Source organism: Electrophorus electricus, chromosome 4 (genome assembly GCF_013358815.1).
Source record: "Electrophorus electricus isolate fEleEle1 chromosome 4, fEleEle1.pri, whole genome shotgun sequence".
Classification (NCBI taxonomy): Eukaryota; Metazoa; Chordata; class Actinopteri; order Gymnotiformes; family Gymnotidae; genus Electrophorus; species Electrophorus electricus.
This window is the reverse complement of record NC_049538.1, coordinates 30,180,306-30,201,679: the sequence shown is the minus strand read 5'-3', so window position 1 is coordinate 30,201,679 and position 21,374 is coordinate 30,180,306. Positions and strand designations below refer to the sequence as shown.

Genomic DNA, 21,374 nt, shown 5'->3' with positions numbered 1-21,374 from the left:
AAATTACAGCTCGGAGGAGAGAGCTATCAGTGCCTCCTCAGGCAATTTCCTGTGGAACAGGAAATGAAAGAACTGGGAGCAGTCCTGGGAGTCTTTGTTGTGCGCATGCAGCCGTTATGAGCCGATAAAAGATACTTTGGTCCTCCTTCAGGATTCTCTACCCACTTCCTCCCCATCACATCTCAAAATGTCACAGGTGGAAAGAAATTCTTCCAACAGTCTAGCACGCTAAAAATACAAAATTGAAATGCTACTTGGATTTCCATTTGCACATCTTAAGAAAACACAATTTACTAAAGTTCATTCTGAAAGACACGTTACCTAGTTTAGGTTATTGCTTTAAGAGGGAATATACATTAGGCGTAAAAGTACATTTAAAAATCGTGATCATACCAATCTTAATTTAGCCATTTATATCAGATTATTATAGGCACCTTTAACAGAAAACGAGGATAATCTACACAACCATCTACCATCTTGTCACAGATCCGAATCATTACAAATGCTTCACCTTTTTGTTTTTTTTAAAGAGAAAGAGGGCAACTCATGAGACGAGTCAACACAAGATGAAAAAAGCAGTGTGGCGTGGAGCCGTTTGGTAAAAGAAGGATCATGTTTCCCGCTTCCTAAAACATAACTCTTACTTCCAATTTCTCAACACAGGTTTGAGGAGAAGAGGTTTTAATTTGATCGATCTGTGCATGGATTCAGGAAAAAAAAAAAAGTGTGTGTGTGTGTGTGTGTGGGGGGGATAAATCAGCACATAACGTGGAAACTTCCATCTTAACATTTTGAAAACTATACAATGAGACGGAATGGTTATTTTAATGAAAGACAATATGGTACAAGAAATTACAAAAATAATAACTTTAGGATCATTCTGATCCTCGTTTTACATTCATAATTCTTTTTTCAGAGTAAAGCCTCTGTAATGCCTTACTATATGACATTTGGTAGCAAATATCTACATGATAACCAATACTGTTCAACTTCCTGCTATACAGGAGCTAAGAAAAACATCTGTAATGTACATGTCATGCTGTGCACTATGAAATGAAGTTAGTTTTCCATCTGTTGTGTGGCGTGTCTTGTAAAAGTCCATGACCGTTGGAGAAGTCTTGGTCTTGTCTGTGCTGGGGTCTCGGGGAGTTGTGTGGGGATTCTAGCATGCCGTACTCCTGACAGGGTTCTAATGCCAAGCTGTGTGTGACCGTGTTCAGACCCAGAATCTCACTCACTGAGGGCGGCAAATCCTAAACACAGACGCCAGTGAAACAGGAAACAGATAAAGACCAGTGCTGTAACACTATGGTATAGGACACATCCAGTAAGACACAAGACCATAATCATCTATTCAACAACTAAAACAGTTCTGCGGCTATAAAAGTTTTTCATTTTAGCTTAATCCTTCACTTTTAACTTTGATATACTGAGATCACATCAAGCTCTGTGTCAGAAGCCCGATCTAACACTTACCTTGCAGTTTCTTATCTGCATATAAATCGCCTCTGACTTGATAAGGATTTCTTCGATGTCCAGTTTCATGGAGAGTTCATTTATATGCTATAAAAGTACAAAAATGGAGAATACATCATTGACAGTGTGACCAATCTGCAAAATCACATCACAAACAAACAAAACTGGAGGGAAATTATTAAAATGTACAATTTTTTATTTCTCTTTAACTGCTTCATTTCAACAAAATTCATATTTCCTACTCACACAAAATGATCCATAAGTGTGTAAGCTTTACCTTAAGGATTTCATTGAAGCCATAATGCCTGTCCATAATTTTCTGTTTTTCTGAATCCAAAATGGCGCAGCAAACAAGAAGGTGAACATTTTGGCAAGGCAGTCCTGTCCACATCACCTTAAGTAGGACACACACATACACACGCACGCACCCACGTACACACATACACATGTACCAACAGCATGTCAATTGCATTCGTTTTCAGAAAGGCGAATAAATGTGTGCAGGGTTGTTGGTGAATATCTGGAAGTGTTGCCCACCTCCCAGAGCCGAAGCACATCCTGAAAGTGGAGCTCCCTCTTAAAGCGGATCAGCAGCCAGCGGAAGCAGAAATAAAGGTACCCTGAATCCTGCGCCTCTGTCATCAGCAAAACACTGCGGGTGACCGAGCGTGGCAACTGCACACGTCTCCTCAGTGACACACATCACTAACCCACTCGGTTATAAACACACTTCAGACCGACACAGCACTCAGAACTTCTTCACAGCTCATCGGGAATGTAACTACTGGGTTATGTTTGGGCTGCGTGAGGTGGTGGATCCAGCGACGCTTACCCAGATAGTTCCAGAAGGCCAAGTCTAGCAGACGGAGCAGCGTGCTAAGCTGGACCAGTTGGGCCTTCATGCCCTGCATCTGCTCCTCAAAGTTTTCATGCTGAAGACCAGTGGAGAACAGACATTGTGTCGGCACGTACACATAAGGGCTTCACACCCTTAACCCTTGTATGTGGTAATACCCTTACACATGTGTGTTAACTCATACAGAAATGGGTTAAACACAGACTTAGGCAGAAGTTACCATGCCAGTGGAGAAATGACTACTGCTTTAGTCTACGCTTAAATCTGTGAAACGGGTCCAAGATATTAAAATGCACTCTTCGAGGAGGAGAACAGGAGAGCAGCGGCGATAGCCGTGTGTGAACATGTCAGTACCATCTGATCCATGAAGGAGACGAAGCACCAGAAGGCGTCCACCTCGTGCTCCAGCACGTAGAGGATGGGAGAGAGCAGATCACTCATACCCTGCACGTAGCCTGCACCGCACCACAGTAAACTGGGTTAAGAGCACGCACACCAGAGACGGCAAACCCCCATAAAGCATCATTTCCGCTCTACAGTAAAAAGCACTTACAGATCAATTTAATTGGCTGAGTTATTTAACACAATTTACCGCAATGACCAGTTCAGTGAGGGCTTCTATGGACACTGGGACATCGAGACATGGACTACTTCACCAGCTCCAAATAGGAGACATACAAACTGTACAATCTCAAAATTCCTTTAACTGGGGGTTCCCCCCACCTCACTCACTCTCTCTCACACACACACACACACACACACACACACACACCTCTTCTTACCTAGATCAAAATCATACATGCAGTAAGTCATTAAGATGTCATGAAGTAAGACTAGACCAGGGTTGTCCAGACCCTCGTAGAACTTGTTACTGCGGTCAGTTCTGTTCACATCTTTTTCTGAAGTAAAAGAAAGAAATATTTTTAATAAATCTTTTGTGTGTCAGACACACTGGTGTGCTACAGAATGTGTTAAAAACTTTACAGACACAATTTTAGATAATCCAGTATTATATATACAGACGCTCCTCATATTACAATGGAGTTATGTTGCAATAAACTCATTGTGCATTGTTTCATAATATGCTACTGTACAGCATAGCCTAGCTTTTTTATAAAGATTCAATGTTCTACCAGTACAGTAATACCGACATCAGTACAGTATTGCACATATACCATGTAAACTAGAATGGCGAGTGTTAAGTGTTGGTGAGCGTTGGTGCACACACCGATCAGGCTCTTATAGTCACGTAACCTGGAGTTCCTCTTCTCTTGCTCCTCACTGACAGACTTCCACTGCAGTTTCATTCGAAAGTATTCGTCCCTGTTGGCCACGGAAACATAACAGCAGCATCTCAAGCAGGGTTTCAGACAACACAACCCATTCTGTGACTAGAGGGTTCTCTCAGCTGGGGGGTGGGGGGTGGGGTTTGAACACCAAGCTACACTAACGTTTTCCTTTTCTGCAGGTTTTTTCGTTCCTCATGGGTGCTATCCCAGGGATAGTAGCCCAGCAAAAACTTCCAGGCTTCTTTCCTCAAAGCATGGCACAGACCCTACAGAACATGAGGCAGAACAAACACAAAACAGTCAAGAGAAATAAAGACTTATGAGACAGTTCAAGTACCCTATTAAAAACCCCGCTGGCAGTTCTACAGGCGTAGAAGAAAAGGAGATCAGATCATTCAGAGCGCTGCCAAAGGGGACTGTATTTACTCCAACACTGCACATGCTGGAGTTCATTAATTAGGCGCCCTCCTTTGCCCAGAAGTGCACTCACTGTCCAGGAAGTGAGGTCATCAGTGAAATTGGGAGGTGCTTTGCTGGGTTGAGCAAATACCTGCAGACACTGCAGTTACTGCTGAACACGCGCATGCCCCTTCCTGTTTTGTAACGTTTCGTTAATCACCTACAGACAGCTTTCCTTAAATAGTGACGCTCAGAAATTTGAGAAAAAGACTTCGTCCCAACAACGCAATAAGCTTGAACATCAAAAGTCAGAGTACACGGATTTGTACAAGGAGTTTGTCAGCATCACGTAACCTTTCTCAGAGCCACGTACTTGGACAGGTCAACCACAGAGATGCATATTTTTACCCCTTTGAATATGAGGTGCTTTAAACGAGACACATTGAACACTCTCCCCTCCAAGTCTTGGTGCTTCGCCCAGTCCTCCATCATTACGGGCCCACTCCTGTGTACCTCTGGCCTTGGACCCAAGTCTACCTGCCACACACGCACGCACGTGCACACACACACACACACACACACACACACACACACAAACACACACACACACACACACACACACACACACACACACACATACACAGAGCGCACACATGCACACACGCGCACACACAAACGCTGAATAAGAACAGGACAAAGTGAACAATAAAATCAGCCTGCCTGCATCGGCCATCTCTGCCAAGTACAGTGGTTACAGATGTAGAGGTGGTAATTGCGGTGTATTACACATGTTGTCTAGACAAACAGGATGTTGGGGACAGGGGTCCTACATCAGCTGTGCAAGCAAAGTGCTCTTCTTTTTTCCCCCAAACCTCTGTGTGAAATGTCCCATTTTCAGTACAGACAGATAGATAGATTTTCCAGCCTGTTTCTTAGAAAGCTCAGTTTAGGTTATGCAGACATTGCCAAGCAACAATTACGGTCAAACTGAATAAAGAACTTGACTAAATGTGATCAAGACTAGACCGTAAGTCTCTGAGTCGCTGCCTCTGAGTGGGAGTTAGGGGTAGAGGCGAGGCGAGGCGAGGCGAGGCAAAGCACCACCACACTCACTCTGGTGATGACCTCGAAGCCGGGCTCCTCCTGCTGGTTGATCTCAAGCCCGGGGATAAGCTCTCCTAGAAGGTCGACCATTTCCTCAGCAGGACGCTGCTGACACTCCGACTCAGACTGCCGAAACGCGTCAAATAAAAAATTTGTGACTTTGGATAAACCACCCAAAGTTGTTGTGTAGGGATCCTTTTTAAACTTCTGTTGAGTAGAAGGGAATATGAACAGTGTCATGACAGTGTTATATGTGCAGTGCTGAGCTCCGCAGCATTCACTGAAGAACAAGGACAATCGTTTAACTGTAATGAGGGTCTAATTCTCGCTTAGAAACAAATGCAATTTACTTCCTGGTGTTTTCCCCATTAAAACCTCCCTTACCTGTACAAGGCCATAATTTGTATCATCTAGAAGATTCTCAAAGGACTGCGAAAAAGCTTTGTAGTAAGTTCCAACAAGAAAAACATTTTCATCTTCAGGACTCCTGCAAAGATGAAACAAACGATTCAACTTGGTGCTCTCTAATTTATTACTTTAAATCTATAAAAAACTGTAGTGGGAACTACGCCAGCAACAATAACAACAGCAACAACAACAACAAAAGTATCACCAAACACCTCAATGGAACAGTTAAGTATATCGAAGCATAGGTCATTTTCCACTCCTGTTTGACGTGAAAAGCTCAGGCCTCCTTTCATTACGAGAGCCAAGATAAGAACTTTAATAACAGCTATCTCTGCAGCATCACATGCGCAAGCATGCACACGGCTGGATGTCATTCGTGGTGAGATTTAATGCAGGAGAGGAGAAGAAGGGCGACTCATCCATCTCTCTCATGGAGCCTTAACTCTAACGGGACAGCTGGCGTCCCCACTGACGCCCGCTAGTGCCCTGTCCTTTCACTCTCCCCACACAGCACATGCCCCTTACAGCCCTCCGTGAGGAGAACCAAAACACTCCAGCACGCATTACCATACAAACTGCATTGCATGTAGGTCTTTACCATTTCAGACAACACATTTTAGGAAAGAAAAAAAGAAATCACATTTGTCTCCTAAGGGACAAATTGTAAATTCTAAATTGTGAACTTTGTGAATCAAAAATAGCATGACAAATGTTTTTTCTACAAACTAAAGAAATCTAGCTAAAATGACATTTAACATATAGCCTAACAAAGGAGGGACTTGACATGCTCATAATCTGAGAAAAAGTATGCTGACTCATTAGTGCTCCACACTAACATCTGAAAGTAGGTCACAGCACATATCTGTACCATTAGACTGCACTCTGCTGGGCAAATTCTACAGCTACACAGACACCATGAAGTGAAAGCAAAAGGCCATAAAAAGAAGAACCAACTCCCACACAAATACTTGAGAATAACACCTGAGGCGGGTCAAATTAGTACACAATGCATAAACAAGACTGGGTTTCAGATCTCCATCACATGGCTGTGGTCAAAGCTGTTAGTACTGTTGAGCATGCCGAATCCAATGACTGACATGTAGAGCACCAAATTAAATCTTGCGTTGAAAAACCAGCTTGAAACCGCATGTGACAGTCAGTGGTGGAATTCAGCAGTATTAGTTTAGCACTGTTTTTGCTTCTGTGTCTTTTGTGGGTGCTCGAGCAGGTGTTTGCCTCCTGGCTCTCTACTTACTCGCCGAGCTGCACCAATTTCCTTAAGCCATCCAGGAATGCCTGGCTGCCTCCCTGATGAAAGTGAAGGGCTGGCAGTGTTGCATCATCTCTCAGGCAGAACACCAGGTATGACCAGCCTTCACATTTGACTGTGACTGACCTGAGGTCAGCCACGTTAAAGGAGAAGGCCCACTTAGTCCGCTCATTTAAGTGATTTGAAACACCTAAAACAAATGACAAGCAGAGGGCTGATGTTCTTGTCCCATGTAAAGGTCATTTGAGGAATCTTTATGCAAGGATTTCAGAATAAGACAAAGCATCATGGGATGAATGTTAACCATGGGCTAAAAAGGGAAACATGACTCACTTTCTGCTTGTATGTTTCCTATGTAAACATTTTCTACTGGCCAACAAATTAAGTCCTCCTGTGTGTGTACATGATGCGACACTTGGTAAAATTTAAACTGCCTGCAAGACGCATATATTATAATTCAAAAAGGCAGATTGGTAATGCTTCACCTTCTCCGTTACTGTAGACTTTCCTTTTAAAAGAGACTGTATTGACCATGTCCCACTCAGTCTCATAGCTTAGCTGCTGGTCCACAGGACGATGAGGCCTCTGTATCCATTCTACCACTGAACTGGAGTCCTTCACACAGAGAGTACAACACAAATCATAAGACTGACTATACAACCAACCAAGAAGCTGTTCAGCTATAATGGAACTAAGAAAAGGAGGAGAGGCAAAAACAAAACAAAACAAGAAAACAAACAAACAATAAACCACACCGCACCACCCACCTTGCAGGCACATAGCATATTTGAGGGATCCACCGTGTCCTCCAAAGGTTTATATTCCACAAATATTTCACCATCCTAAAAAGAAAACAAGAATGTGAGTTTCTGGCCTACAGTTTGTTGCTTTGTACATTATCCAGATTATTCTTGAAATATTAATGTACATCTGACTTCATATACATAGTCTGTGAATCATTATTTAGAAATAACAATGACGAAACACATATGGTGACATTAGAGAAGTTATTACATTAGAAAAGCTATCCACGTAAATTACGTTAAAACAACAGGAAGTACTGAGTTTTTAGTGCTTTTAAATTAAACATATTTACTCTCACTGAAAGGCCATCAGTACCTTATCAACTATCCGAAGGAAACCTGATATTAGTGAATCCTGATCCTCCAGTTCATCTGTGTTTAAATGGATAAAAACTCCTTCATGTTCAAATATCACCTACACAGAGAAAAAAGAAACAACAACTGAACACTTTATGACAGTCGTTTCGTGTCATCTCCTTACCCCACATTCTAAGTCAGTACGTTTTTCATCTCTAACCTGGACAAACGAGTACATCTGCAGTTACATGCTTACAGCCTAAGGGATGTGAAACTGTGCCTTTAGGAGGCACATTAAACATCATATTACCCTTGTGGCTAAGAAAGAAGCGTGAAGTGCAGATTTGCTCATCCTCCCACCAGTTATTCCGACCTTAGGAAGACTTTTTACAGGCCACCAGGAAAAGGGCTATCATAGTTTTTAGGCAGAAGAAATGTTAAATACCTATCAAGCAAAATAAACAGACAATAACATTTTACATGGATCTCCAATCAATGGCTGGCTAAATAAGCCTGGCTTTTTGGATAACCTAGCTGGGTAACTATACTTTCAAAGCAAACTTCGTGTCCAAGTGTTTCGAAACGAGTGAGCGTCCAGAAACTGTTTTGCCAGCTAGCTAGCTAACTAACTAATTTTAGGCTGTCTGCAACTAGCATTACAGCCTTATTAACCAGCAAATAACTAATCAACCACACGACACAATCATGCGAAATATTTTCTTCTTAAAAAAAGACAGTGGCACAACACATGCTAACTGTCTGCCTGTCAGACATGCTAGCTACTGTGGAGCCAGCTAGTCCGTTTCTTAAACCTACTAAAAGTGACTCGTATTTCCAATACGAACGATTCGAGCTGGACAAAACCGATTACCTCAGTGGTTAGCCAAACAACGGTAGGCACGTTACCTCTGCCTCACTGTGTAAATATGGAGTGTTACCAAGTAAGCTAGCTAGATATGACCGAGGTGCCTGCGTGGCATTTCTGCTAACTGAACCAAGACTACCGCTAGTGCTAAGCTAAATTAAGCTAAGCTAAAATAAGATGCGCTAAACTAGGAGTCTAACAGTAGCTATGCTAGCTAACGCTAACGAGGCTAAGCGCTAGCTATGTGGCTAAAAACAGTAGCCAATCTCAGCACTTGTATTTGCCAGCTTTTGTCCTTCGCCAAGCGCGCAAACGAGTCAGATCCACGCCGCCGCGGTCTACTGACGGGAACGGACGGAACCGAGCGGGTCACTCTAACGACTTTAGCAGTGAGGCGACATCAGGCTCCGGGGGCTCGGTACCTTGGGAGGAGCTGTGGCCGCCATGACGACTGGGGCTCGAGACGACGACTCACGTGCCTGTCAGCGTTCCACAACAACGCTGACAGGTCATCTTTCGCGTGCCGCTGCCTGCGCATGCGCAGCGATGTAGGAAAACCGGACGCGGTCAACTGTTTCTTACAAGTTATGTTAACTATACGGACCACCGCCGCGGGGCGAACCTGATGTTAATTTACCGTTAAGAATGTGCAATCGCCAGATTTTGGAGTGTGGAAAAGCTTCTTCGACTCGGTATGATATTTCACAACCGCCCCAGTTGGCTTTTATTTTGAAACTTCGGGACCGCTCGTGGAGAGGAAACGCCTCAGCTTTTACTTACTGGCGGGAAAGCTGAGGCGAAAATGACACCAGTCTGGCTCAGTCATACAGCGCACGTACTTATCGTTAACTAATTCCTTACCCACTAACTACATACTCTGCCGCCTTGTTCGGGCGTTATTAGGGTGCTTGGGTCTGTCTCAGAGTCAGCAGAAGAGGACAATCCAGACTGAGACGCAAGTGAAGCTCATATTTTTTGGACCTACCGTTGCTAGCATGGTTCAAATAGTCATCTCAAGGTCGGTAACGATACCAGAGAGTCTTAACTTGGCGACATAAATATACAGTAGTTAAAGGCTCAACAACGTAGCCGGCGACTAAGATGTCTAGCCACATTACTATTTCTGCAGCCAGGCCGGGGAGGGCCCTGCGGAGTGGTTGTTGGTGGAGTTGCAAGGAGAGATGATCTCAAGACACAACACAGGGTTGTCTGGAAATCTCATGGGAGACCTGCACTACACGAAAGAAGTAAGTTTACAAAATCAGTGCCTGTGTTTGTAAAATGACAAAGTTAAGGTCAGTACGATGTAACACTGGCTAATTAAGTGTTCTAGCTGCCTGTTATTGTTAGATCTGCTATACACAAACGAGTTATATTTAATCGTCTGTCTGAGGGTGTTCCAGTGCTGATAGTGGGACATCACATCCTCTATGGCAAGCTGGTAAACCTGGACAAACCGTTTGCTGTTCTTATGAAGCACTCTGGCCTCCCCCAAGATGACGAGGGTGTCATGGAAACGAGCGAGGAGAAGCCAACCTCCTACACTGTTAGTGCCCTGATCAAGAAGAAGCTGATCTTTAAAACACGTCCTAAGCCAATCATTACTAACGTGCCAAAGAAGGTTTAGCTGACAGCGAAAATCTACATTCTAGCTGGTCCGCGTGGTGCTGGAAACATGCAGCAAACGCACACTGTTCTCTGATGGTGTGGTTCCAGTGTCGTTCCAGATGATGATGCAAGTGAGGTGTCTTAGGAGCTTCTATTTTATTGACTCTTTGAGATGGATGGATTCTGCGAACTTGCAGAAAATTTGCCTTTTTTTTTTTTTTACCTTTTTTTTTTTTTTTTTTTTTTAAAGAAAGACTCATTGACTGACTAAATCCAGTAAACACAAAAGATATACTAGTCATATACTAGTGGGAGGTTAGTTTTGCTTGTTTGAATATGCTGTATTGGTTTAGAACTGCAAAATTGGAAACGATGTATATGCAGGTAACTAACACCATTTGATACAGAAAAAGTTTATTTAAAAACATTTTACAGGTGTAATAAAGATCTGCAAAAATACACAGTCAATGTTGCAATAATGATATAAAACTTTTAAAAACATTCCTTTAAATATGTAAGTATTTACACAAATTCATGAGGTCAAACAGTATGACTGTTATCTTCAGTTTAGACAAAAAAATCACAGCCATAATGTCAAGCCCTGGGTGACTGATAAGGAATTAAATGTTCAATAGTGTCTATCGTCCATTGTACATTGTGAAACAGGCAGTTTACTGACCAGTGTTCGGTTTTGACCTAGAATGAATTGTTTTAGTGGATATCTTCCCATGTGCATCTATGCACAAAGATCATCCTGAAATGGTGGATTGAGTATGACACTTAATACTTTTTCCAACAGCTAAAAATGGTCTGAACACTACAATGTTGAGATACTGGGTCCTGGACAGCACACCACCAACAGTAGCATGGTGTGCTGTGACAAAAATACCTCTGCCGTAAAATGAGTCTAGCAAAATATAGACTGATAAGCATACCAGTATTCTTGCACTATTTCAAAATATCTAAAAAAACAAAACAAAACAAAAAAAAAAACCCATTCAAGAATATAGTTATTACTTTATATACTTTAAGTATTGAAACAGTAAATGTCACAGCATTTGCACTAACTGAAGGGCCAAAGTGTGATTCTGTGTTGTGACTCCTGCTCAGTATACTCCATGTTATGCACTGTATGATGATGGCTAGACACCTTCAAGTATCTTCCCCAGAGCAGGACTTGCCAACATTGGACTGAACATCAGGTTTAACGATTGAGATCATGGCCGTTTCCTTAAAATAAAATTAGGAAATGGCAATGAGAAGTCTGGATGTATTTTCAACAGTAAAACAAATATTCAGATTTGAACCTCTTAAGTTACGTATGCCAGTGCTGTTCTGAAGCCTTAAAGCCAACATCATCCCTTATCTTGTACTTGACTGAGTGAATATAACCAATAACTGTTTCATTCTCCTCACAGAGTCTGTAGGCATGTTCAATAATCGATACGTTTATGTCTGCCTTCTGCTACTGCCCTGGGAGAAACACCCTCCGCATATCAACTAGTCTTTCAGTCCACTGTTTGTCTAACACAGTTGTATATGAGCTGTATCTGTAAACGCTAACAGTACTGGTGCTGATTTTAGCCTAGGCACACCCAAACACACTAGGCTTAGTGTTCTTGTTCACAGTCCCTGATAGATTGCCAGAAGCTTCCTCCAGGCTCCTTCTCTCTCAGCATTTGTGTGTCTTTTCAGAGAGAGGGAGTCGGGGGGTGCAAGAGTGTAATCAGCAGGTCCACACGTTTGGCACAGGGGGAGCTGAACAAGCTGGTTTAGCGTACAAAAGTGACGTGTGTGTGTGTGTGTGTGTGTGTGTGTGTGTGTGTGTGTGTGTGTGTGTGTGTGTCAGCTCTGCTTAGACCCAGCAGTCATGCCTAATGGCTCTCGCATCCAGTGTCTTGTGTTCCTACTGCAATGCAGCTCTATATGAGTTCTCTTTGTAATAAACATATAATTGGCTGTGTATGGTCCAAATAGCTTTTAAAACGTCGTCTAATAGTCTTAAATAGTATTACTTTTTTCAAGTGCCTTAGCTGACATTGAGCTAATATGAAAAGTTAATTATACACTTGTATCAAACAAGCACCTGACACTGAACTGAAACAAGCAACTAGTGTTCTTTCCTAATCAGTACCCTGCTAATATCTTTAATATATCACTACCAGCTTCATAGCGAATGCATTTCTAGCTAAGTGATGACCACCTATTACAGTTACTCTTAGAAAACTGAACTTGTAAACAAACGTGTGTCGTCTTCACATTCAAGTTTCAGGTTGCACAGTCACTCCTGATGTCTTTCTTCACTCTAAAGTCAAAGATTACGAGTTTAGAACATTTTTCCTTGAAGGTTGGTATTCCTAAGCTTTTTTTTGTTTATTGTATGCAGTCAATTTGCAGCTGCACCTAAAGTAGCAAGAAAACAACACTACTCCATCTAGTAATGGCACTGACTAATTTAAATAGGTCTAGCAAAATGTACATAACGCTCTTTGGTTGCTTTTCCAGAAAAATATCAATGTTGGGAGAAATAGTTCATCAGAGAATCTTAAAGATGAGAGGTCTTGCTCTAAAGGCTGTCAAATGAACATCTGATATAGTAGAAAAATCAATAGCGCTGCATTTAACACTGTTGAACAGCACGGATCTATGTCGGATTGTCCAATACAAATCACAAAAAAACATGGTTTGACTTGGTTTTGGCAGATGACACCAGTCAGTGTCTGTACAGAGTTCTCTGTAGGGCTGGTGCCCACTGATTAGCCTGAATGTGTAATTTACATTCAGACTGTTTAAGCACCAATGCCACACCACTGACTCCGTAAGACAACATCAGCTCAGGCTGGACATTTCTCCTGATCTGTGCTTTATATTTAAGAAGCAAAATGCTGCCCAATGTCTTTGAAACATCTTTTAAAAAAATATTTCCCACATATAGGACATGCTTTTACCACATAGTGTTCAGAGTCTCGTGGTTAATGTGAGTGAACCTACTGTATACGTCGCTGTTAAACATGTTAGATATGACACCCTCCAACATGGGGTCTAGCACCAGGGAGTGGAGAGGGAACGATCTCAAACCAGTCCCAGGCAGCTTGTTTGTCCAGCAGCACCACTGAAGTAGCGTTGAAGAAGGTGCCCTATGCCTCGGCGTAGGGGAGATGGTACTGTTCCTCTCTCTTGTTACAGCGCTTGGCCACTATAGCCAGATAAAGCACCAGGAGAATGAGCCAGTAGCAGGCGTAGAGGAGGGCGCCGGCGATGAGGAGGGCCTTCTCCGTCTCGCTGAAAGGGTCCTGCGTCTCGCAGTAGACGGTGTAAGCCACGCCGCACAGGAGCACGACGGCCCACACGGTGACGGGCACGGCACCGATGAAATTCACCACGATCTTCTTCCTCCCGGACGTACCCCAGCCCGCCTTGTTGATGGTCAGGAGAGCGAAGATCTTCGCTGGCAGGAGGCTGGACATGTAGAGCAGGGAGTAGAGGGACATGAAGATCATGACCAGGCTGCCTCGTAGGAAGCAGGCGTACGTGGCCTTCACCATCCCCACCAGCTGCACCGTCAGCAGGAACAACAGGATGTTCCACAGCCGGCCGCGGTAGAACAGGTGGACGACTGTGGCCACCAGGAAGAACGGGAAGAATCCTGTGACCACGGACTCGTAGGTCATCCACAGGCTGTGCTTGTGGAACCAGAGAGCGTTGTAGAGCCACTCGCGAAAGTAGGACTTGCTCCAGCGAGTCTGCTGGTTGAGCCAACGCAGGTAGCGCGTGGGCGTCTCCGTCTGACACTGAGAGCGCGCCGTGTACTTGGTCTTGTAGCCGAAGCTCAGGACGCGGTTGGTGAGGTGGCGGTCGTCACCGAAGCTGCACTTGCTACCCAGGAAGGTCTGGTGGTACCAGGGCTCCAGGAACTGCTGCAGAAGGGAGTTGCGGTACATGCCCAGGGGGCCGCTGATGCACTGGACGCAGCCGAAGTATGACTGGCACGCGCGCTCCACGTTGAAGGCCATCCAGTAGCGTACGCTGCTCAGAAAGGATATCCAGGAGTCGTATTTGTTCAGGATCTGAAAAGAATAAGTAGAATTCCTGCGCTGGAGACGTGGAACTCGTAATTTAGAGATTGTTAGTCCGAGGCTTGCCACAATCGAGGTCTCTGTGGCATGTCTGTGCCTGCTGATGTGTGTGTGTTTTCTTTCTTTCTCTCCTGCCCTTTCTATTGCATTGTCTCTCTATGCTTGCTCATAGGTGTGTGCCACTCATGATGGCATGACCCAGATCACCTTGATAATGGAAGGATGCCCCTCCCAGGAGAAGGTGCTCTGCCTGTAAAGGCCAAACTGGAGGCTCTTGTCAAGTTCTGTTAGTATTAAAACATTGGGGTTTTGGGGTGGGTGCATGTTTTGAAGAGAGTATTGCAGCGCAAGGGTCATAGATAGTTTTTGTTTGGATGTGTCTAGTTAGTTTAGTGTTTTGTTTCTTTGCTTTGGTGAAGACCATAACATCCTAGCTCCAGGGCCCAACTGTGGTAACTTGGCCATGGTGTGGGCTTGAACCAACAACCTTCTGATTACTAGTTCCCTACAAAGCTTCTGAGAACATCCTCTGGGCATCAGCTTCTAAAGCCTGTTAGTGAGTTCTCACCTGCACGTCTCCTCCGACTCCGCCCACATCTGGGTCTTCCTCCAAGACCTTCAGCATCTCAATGGTGCATGCTGGATCCAGGACCGTGTCTGAATCGCAGACCTACAGTTGTACGAACAGTGTTACAGGACAACATGCCTGAACTTGACATGTCAGAGAAGTTATGTAATACCGGACCTATGAAGGAACAAACAAGTTTGAGGTGAGGCTTCACTTTAGCCTGCATTGCTGCACAATAGAAATGTTCTTAAAAGATGCTCACCTGCACTGTAGCCAAACAATCAAGGCTTTTAAGGAGAAGCCTCAGCTTTTCAACTGTCTAAACTGAATGCCCACGGTCTGTGAACACCTGCATTGTTAGTTGTGGTTTGAAAGCTTTTGTTTTGATTCTTTGACCAATGGTGCAGGAGCAATGAGAGGTCGCTGACAGAGCACAGGTGTGCAGATGACAAGGCAATGGAATGACCTCTGACCTCTATATAACAGTGATTCTAATCACAGGACAGAAGGGAAATGAATGAGCTACTGTGAAGATCTTTATATCAGTGTTTCTGGAACCCCCCCCCCCCCCCCCCCCCACCACACACACACACACAAAAGGTTTTAATAACGTTGTTCTTCATGGTTAATATCAAAGTACAGGTAGGTGGAAAGAAGTGAGGCACACAGGCTAGTGGAGAGAATCAGTACAGACATGTAGGTGGAGGGTAGCACAGAGACAGACAGGTGGGTGGAGGGTAGCACAGAGACAGACAGGTGGGTGGAGGGTAGCACAGAGACAGACAGGTGGGTGGAGGGTAGCACAGAGACAGACAGGTGGGTGGAGGGTAGCACAGAGACAGACAGGTGGGTGGAGGGTAGCACAGAGACAGACAGGTAGGTGGAGGGTAGCACAGAGACAGACAGGTAGGTGGAGGGTAGCACAGAGACAGACAGGTGGGTGGAGGGTAGCACAGAGACAGACAGGTGGGTGGAGGGTAGCACAGAGACAGACAGGTGGGTGGAGGGTAGCACAGAGACAGACAGGTGGGTGGAGGGTAGCACAGGGACAGACAGGTGGGTGGAGGGTAGCACAGGGACAGACAGGTGGGTGGAGGGTAGCACAGGGACAGACAGGTGGGTGGAGGGTAGCAGGGACAGACAGGTGGGTGGAGGGTAGCAGGGACAGACAGGTGGGTGGAGGGTAGCACAGACAGACAGGTGGAGGGTAGCACAGAGACAGACAGGTGGAGGGTAGCACAGAGACAGACAGGTGGAGGGTAGCACAGAGACAGACAGGTAGGTGGAGGGTAGCACAGGGACAGACAGGTAGGTGGAGGGTAGCACAGGGACAGACAGGTAGGTGGAGGGTAGCACAGGGACAGACAGGTAGGTGGAGGGTAGCACAGGGACAGACAGGTAGGTGGAGGGTAGCACAGGGACAGACAGGTGGGTGGAGGGTAGCACAGGGACAGACAGGTAGGTGGAGGGTAGCACAGGGACAGACAGGTAGGTGGAGGGTAGCACAGGGACAGACAGGTAGGTGGAGGGTAGCACAGGGACAGACAGGTAGGTGGAGGGTAGCACAGGGACAGACAGGTAGGTGGAGGGTAGCACAGGGACAGACAGGTAGGTGGAGGGTAGCACAGGGACAGACAGGTAGGTGGAGGGTAGCACAGGGACAGACAGGTAGGTGGAGGGTAGCACAGGGACAGACAGGTAGGTGGAGGGTAGCACAGGGACAGACAGGTAGGTGGAGGGTAGCACAGGGACAGACAGGTAGGTGGAGGGTAGCACAGGGACAGACAGGTAGGTGGAGGGTAGCACAGGGACAGACAGGTAGGTGGAGGGTAGCACAGGGACAGACAGGTAGGTGGAGGGTAGCACAGGGACAGACAGGTAGGTGGAGGGTAGCACAGGGACAGACAGGTAGGTGGAGGGTAGCACAGGGACAGACAGGTAGGTGGAGGGTAGCACAGGGACAGACAGGTAGGTGGAGGGTAGCACAGGGACAGACAGGTAGGTGGAGGGTAGCACAGGGACAGACAGGTAGGTGGAGGGTAGCACAGGGACAGACAGGTAGGTGGAGGGTAGCACAGGGACAGACAGGTAGGTGGAGGGTAGCACAGGGACAGACAGGTAGGTGGAGGGTAGCACAGGGACAGACAGGTAGGTGGAGGGTAGCACAGGGACAGACAGGTAGGTGGAGGGTAGCACAGGGACAGACAGGTAGGTGGAGGGTAGCACAGGGACAGACAGGTAGGTGGAGGGTAGCACAGGGACAGACAGGTAGGTGGAGGGTAGCACAGGGACAGACAGGTAGGTGGAGGGTAGCACAGGGACAGACAGGTAGGTGGAGGGTAGCACAGGGACAGACAGGTAGGTGGAGGGTAGCACAGGGACAGACAGGTGGGTGGAGGGTAGCAGGGACAGACAGGTAGGTGGAGGGTAGCGCAGAGAGACAGACAGGTGGGTGGAGGGTAGCGCAGAGAGACAGACAGGTGGGTGGAGGGTAGCGCAGAGAGACAGACAGGTGGGTGGAGGGTAGCGCAGAGAGACAGACAGGTGGGTGGAGGGTAGCGCAGAGAGACAGACAGGTAGGTCAAAAAGAAAGATGAGAAAACAAGTTTCAGGTAAAAAGATGATTGTCCTTAAAATCTAACGTGTATGTTCTGCTTCAGCCTTGACCAAAATATCTGCGTCTGCGGCCCCCCCATTCTCCTGTAGTTAGGGCCTCTCCCCCACACGTCCAAGACGACGGCGTACCTGCACGTAATCCACCGAGTTCCCGAGCGCTTTGAAAGCCGTGTACATCACCTCCCTCTTCCCACCCCACTTCTGCATGACGCACGAGTAGCGGCAGCCGCGCACGACCCGCGCCACCTGCGCTGCCTCCTCCGCGAGCACCGAGGCCCCACCCCCGTCGCTGTGGTAGTTCCCCTTCCACACCACGCGGCCGGCCTGCCCCGCCGCTCCCATCACTTCCTGGAAGATGTCCATCATGTAGGTGTCCTCGGGCCGGTTCCCGTCCACCACCAGGACGACCTTGAGGCCGGGAAAGGAAATGCGTCGCGCGCTGCGCAGGCACTTGCGCAGGTAGTCCGGGTCCTCCTGGTAGGCGGCGATGCAGAGGGCGACGGTGCGGTGCAGGTGGCGTGGCCGCGACGGGCCGCGCATGCGGCGGTGCTCCAGGAAAGCGAAGAGGCTCTGTAGCAGCAGGTGGAGCGACAGGGCGGCACCGTAGAGCCCGAAGGACAGGTGGTGCCGCTCGGTGCGGATGAACTGGTAGCCCGTCACGTAGGCCAGCAGGATGGCGAAGAGGACCACAGCGGCGAAGAGCGTGGTGACGAAAATACGCACCGCTTTGCCGCAGCAAGAGGGCATCTGTAGAGACGGAGAGACAGACAGGTAGGTTGGGAGAGAGAGAGGCACAGAGAGACAGACAGGTAAATGATTCAGATGTTTCTGGTGCTGAAGATCAAAGTTGAATCAAACTGGGGTGACATGGATGTTCACACAGCCTAGGTCAGTTCTGACACACGACTGGATGACATTTACCCATCACCCACAAGAGCACAAGTTCTTGTAAACCCCGAGTTCTGAATGAATGGCTGGGGGGGGTCTGTCCGATCTCTTTCTGCCCCTCTCTCAGGTTAACGACTTTAATTAAAGGCCAGGCAGGCTTTGGCTGCCACTCCTTGGCATCCCAAGCAGAGAACAATGTTCCTCTTTATTCCCTGCTGCAGTCTCTGCCCACCGGAGGAAGTGCCTCTGCTGCTCCAAACAGAGACAAGGGATTAGGGCCACGGCTCGGAATAACCGGACACCCGCTGCGCTAGCGGCACCGGTGCCGGAATCCTCTCCAGTGAAACCACTTTATTGTCTTAGAGCCCGCGCGGAGGGACACAGCCGCACCATTGACATCACAGAGCAGAATCTTCGCGAGTCCATCCTCCGGATCTTCTCTGGAGCTTCACCGCGTGAGGTGAGCAGGGTTGGATGCAGGAGTGCAGCTGCTATGCGTAAAGCCTCCGGGCGAGAGGCGGCAGCAGACAGGGGCCCTACAGGGGACGCGTTGGGCCCTAATTACAGAGGATAGAGTGGGGGGCCGTGAAGGAGGAAAAGAGCTCTTGTCAAACTGCCCAGCAGTTACTCTGTCACCAAACACACACACGCACACAAACCTGAAACCCTTGTAACACAAAAACGAGAATCTCTTTATGTGATATGCACATAATAATCAATAATCACCGTGTAAGCCTCTAAGAATCGTTCACTTTGCCCTCTCCTCTCTTTTCTCTTACGTCATCACTTATCTGTTGCACTTTGAGCCTCGGGGTGGTACTGACATGGAGGTGTGCTATATAAATAAAATTCATTATTAAAATTCATATTGCCATCATCTCTACTTCTGTGAGCTCACTATTAAACCTCATCAGCCTTGATTATTCGAGCGTACTAGCAGGTCATTATTACCAGTGGAAGTGCAGAGAAAAACTCTCTTTCTCCACAGGGATCAGTAGTCAGATTGGCCACGATGGATTATCGCATCATGAAGAACAGGACACAAGACCACCTGACCTGACAGTGGGGCTTTACTCATTTGACAGACATTATGCAGCATTAAAGTTATCTGAGAAAAGGCAGACCTGTGAAAAGACACACTCCTGTCTGCGTGTGTGTGTCCTGTGGAGGGAAGCGTCTTCGGGTGGGTAAATCCATAAGACGAGAGCCAGGCTGAGGAGCAGCCGAATGCGCTTAGATCCCGTGCAGGCAGGTGGTCTCAGAAGCACAGGAGGCAAGAGTCCAGGCAAGTGGACTCATTCTGGAATGTCTTGAGCAGAGGAAGGAGAGCAGTTATTTTCCAGCAAGGTCCAGGTAGGGCTTCTCCACATTTTCTCCAAAGAGGGAGGACTGAGGATGACAGGATGAAGGAGGAGTCTGGTGAGAAGATGAAGAGCGGGCCAGGGAAGAGTCTGGGAACGTCACACACACCTTGGCTGCAGGTGCCTTTGTAGGTTCAGGATGTGCTGAAGCTTTCTGTGAGTACTCTGTTCTAAAACGGTCCGATAGACTGAATCCCTCAGGCAGCTGGAGATATGGTGTGAGGCTACGGAGAACACAGACTTGGAGAATCTTCTTATATGTTTGATTTCATAGAGCAGATGTTCTACCATGAGTTTGTGCTGCTTGGATTACACAGATTGATTCCACCCACTGGCGTGAGCTAAGTGGAAAATCCAACGGGCTTCTTCAACTGCTGTAATCTGAACTATCCATCAATATGCACCACTCATGTGACAACTCAGGGGGGAAAAAAACGCTCAGACTAGCAAGAAAATACAGATACGTTATTTTTACCCGGCAATACAACACTGACAGAAAAACCTGTCTGTGGAAATATCAGTTTTTAACATTACCAGGTTGACTGAGAGTCCCATTTCTTCCCACTACAGGGCACCGTGTATAATTTCCATTGAACCAATATATAGGATACTACAAAATGAGTTTAAAATACAGTGATAAATAATGATTATCTGTAACATGACCTGCACAGTGTTAGAAGGAATGCAAGAAAGCACAACCAAATGAGTGAATAAACAAAAGATTCTGCATAACAGATCACCCAACGAGTTGCCCCACAACTATAAGAAGATCAAAGGTGTCCTTGGTCCTTTGAAATGATGAGCCCCCCCCACTGGGCAGGGCCGCTAATGAACTACGTCTCGGCCTGTCTGGGTGTTCTGATCTAATTTAGTGACTTATGAATTCCCACGGGACTTTTCTCCTTACGCCGCCAGACCCACATGTTCAGTCAGTGTCTGCTGGCATAGGAGGCAAAGATGAGGCCATTTTCCTCAGAGGTCTCACATCTTCAAACAGAATTCAGAGATGTGGCTGTCCTGCTCCCAGACTCCGTAAAAACTGCCTGGAAACATGCCATTCATCTTTTACTGTCGCTCACACATATACACACTCTGAACATGCAGCTCTCAACTTTGTATAAACAAATATAATACATTGTATCACCCTTCCAAAAATAAAGCAAAAAGAACACACACACACACACACACACAGGCACACACACTCGCTCCTCTGATGTGATCCATACCTTTCCAGCCCCGGGGCAGTGACGTTGGCCTTTCTCTGTCCTCGAGGAGTCAGCCTTGCGGGGTTTGTGTGCACGCGTGCGTCTGCCCGGGCGTCCGCTCCACTCCTCTCCACTGCAGCACAGCACGTTCCTTGTTCTGCTCACACTACATCTTTATTCCGCCGGCTCTTAATTCGAGAGATCCCTCATCCAAAAATACAGCCCCCTCACCCTCCTCCTCCCTGGTTCCTCCCCTCTCTCCCTCCTTCTCTCCCCTCGCTCAGC

General features: G+C 46.6%; 3 protein-coding genes across 6 annotated transcripts; 1 reads left to right on the top strand and 2 right to left on the bottom strand.

Moving 5' to 3' along the window:
* Positions 1-660: 660 nt before the first annotated feature.
* Positions 661-9,247, bottom strand: tbc1d15 (TBC1 domain family, member 15). Of its 2 annotated transcripts, none has more exons than XM_027017986.2 (17): positions 9,190-9,247; positions 7,922-8,020; positions 7,570-7,644; positions 7,288-7,417; positions 6,788-6,992; positions 5,509-5,611; positions 5,134-5,331; positions 4,429-4,557; positions 3,784-3,887; positions 3,561-3,655; positions 3,115-3,231; positions 2,687-2,787; positions 2,309-2,408; positions 2,014-2,111; positions 1,754-1,870; positions 1,477-1,563; positions 661-1,253 (listed from the first exon to the last, which is right to left on the bottom strand). In XM_027017986.2, exons 1-17 carry the CDS (start codon positions 9,211-9,213, stop codon positions 1,047-1,049), a joined length of 1,989 nt encoding a protein of 662 aa, XP_026873787.1. In that variant the 5' UTR covers positions 9,214-9,247; the 3' UTR covers positions 661-1,046. The 2 variants fall into 2 exon arrangements, with proteins under 2 accessions (XP_026873787.1, XP_026873786.1); XM_027017985.2 differs by lacking the exon at positions 9,190-9,247 and adding an exon at positions 8,213-8,345.
* An 81-nt stretch (positions 9,248-9,328) lies between these two features.
* Positions 9,329-11,516, top strand: chtf8 (CTF8, chromosome transmission fidelity factor 8 homolog (S. cerevisiae)). 2 transcript variants are annotated; one of them, XM_027017991.2, is made up of 3 exons: positions 9,329-9,785; positions 9,897-10,014; positions 10,245-11,516. In XM_027017991.2, exons 1-3 carry the CDS (start codon positions 9,763-9,765, stop codon positions 10,392-10,394), a joined length of 291 nt encoding a protein of 96 aa, XP_026873792.1. In that variant the 5' UTR covers positions 9,329-9,762; the 3' UTR covers positions 10,395-11,516. The 2 variants fall into 2 exon arrangements, with proteins under 2 accessions (XP_026873792.1, XP_026873791.1); XM_027017990.2 differs by having other exon boundaries at positions 9,337-9,785; positions 10,161-11,516.
* Positions 11,514-21,292, bottom strand: has3 (hyaluronan synthase 3). 2 transcript variants are annotated; one of them, XR_003411145.2, is made up of 5 exons: positions 21,111-21,292; positions 17,765-18,382; positions 15,020-15,121; positions 13,367-14,442; positions 11,525-11,605 (listed from the first exon to the last, which is right to left on the bottom strand). XR_003411145.2 is itself a non-coding variant. In XM_027017982.2 (4 exons), exons 2-4 carry the CDS (start codon positions 18,380-18,382, stop codon positions 13,513-13,515), a joined length of 1,650 nt encoding a protein of 549 aa, XP_026873783.2. In that variant the 5' UTR covers positions 21,111-21,292; the 3' UTR covers positions 11,514-13,512. The 2 variants fall into 2 exon arrangements, 1 of the variants encoding a protein (XP_026873783.2); XM_027017982.2 differs by having other exon boundaries at positions 11,514-14,442.
* Positions 21,293-21,374: the final 82 nt, after the last annotated feature.

Bases quoted from the DNA above. Each gene is read 5' to 3' on its own strand.
- has3 (XM_027017982.2), bottom strand. From the start codon at position 18,382: ATGCCCTCTTGCTGCGGCAAAGCGGTGCGTATTTTCGTCACCACGCTC. The intron at 15,122-17,764 runs GTACGCCGTCGT...GTACAACTGTAG, and splicing joins ACTCGGTGGATTACGTGCAG to GTCTGCGATTCAGACACGGT. The intron at 14,443-15,019 runs GTGAGAACTCAC...TATTCTTTTCAG, and splicing joins GAGTCGGAGGAGACGTGCAG to ATCCTGAACAAATACGACTC.
- chtf8 (XM_027017990.2), top strand. From the start codon at position 9,763: ATGGTTCAAATAGTCATCTCAAG. The intron at 9,786-9,896 runs GTCGGTAACGAT...CTATTTCTGCAG, and splicing joins GTTCAAATAGTCATCTCAAG to CCAGGCCGGGGAGGGCCCTG. The intron at 10,015-10,160 runs GTAAGTTTACAA...CGTCTGTCTGAG, and splicing joins ACCTGCACTACACGAAAGAA to GGTGTTCCAGTGCTGATAGT.
- tbc1d15 (XM_027017985.2), bottom strand. From the start codon at position 8,254: ATGAGCAAATCTGCACTTCACGCTTCTTTCTTAGCCACAAGG. The intron at 5,612-6,787 runs GTAAGTAGAGAG...TCATCTTTGCAG, and splicing joins AAATTGGTGCAGCTCGGCGA to GAGTCCTGAAGATGAAAATG. The intron at 1,564-1,753 runs GTAAAGCTTACA...GTACTTTTATAG, and splicing joins GCTTCAATGAAATCCTTAAG to CATATAAATGAACTCTCCAT.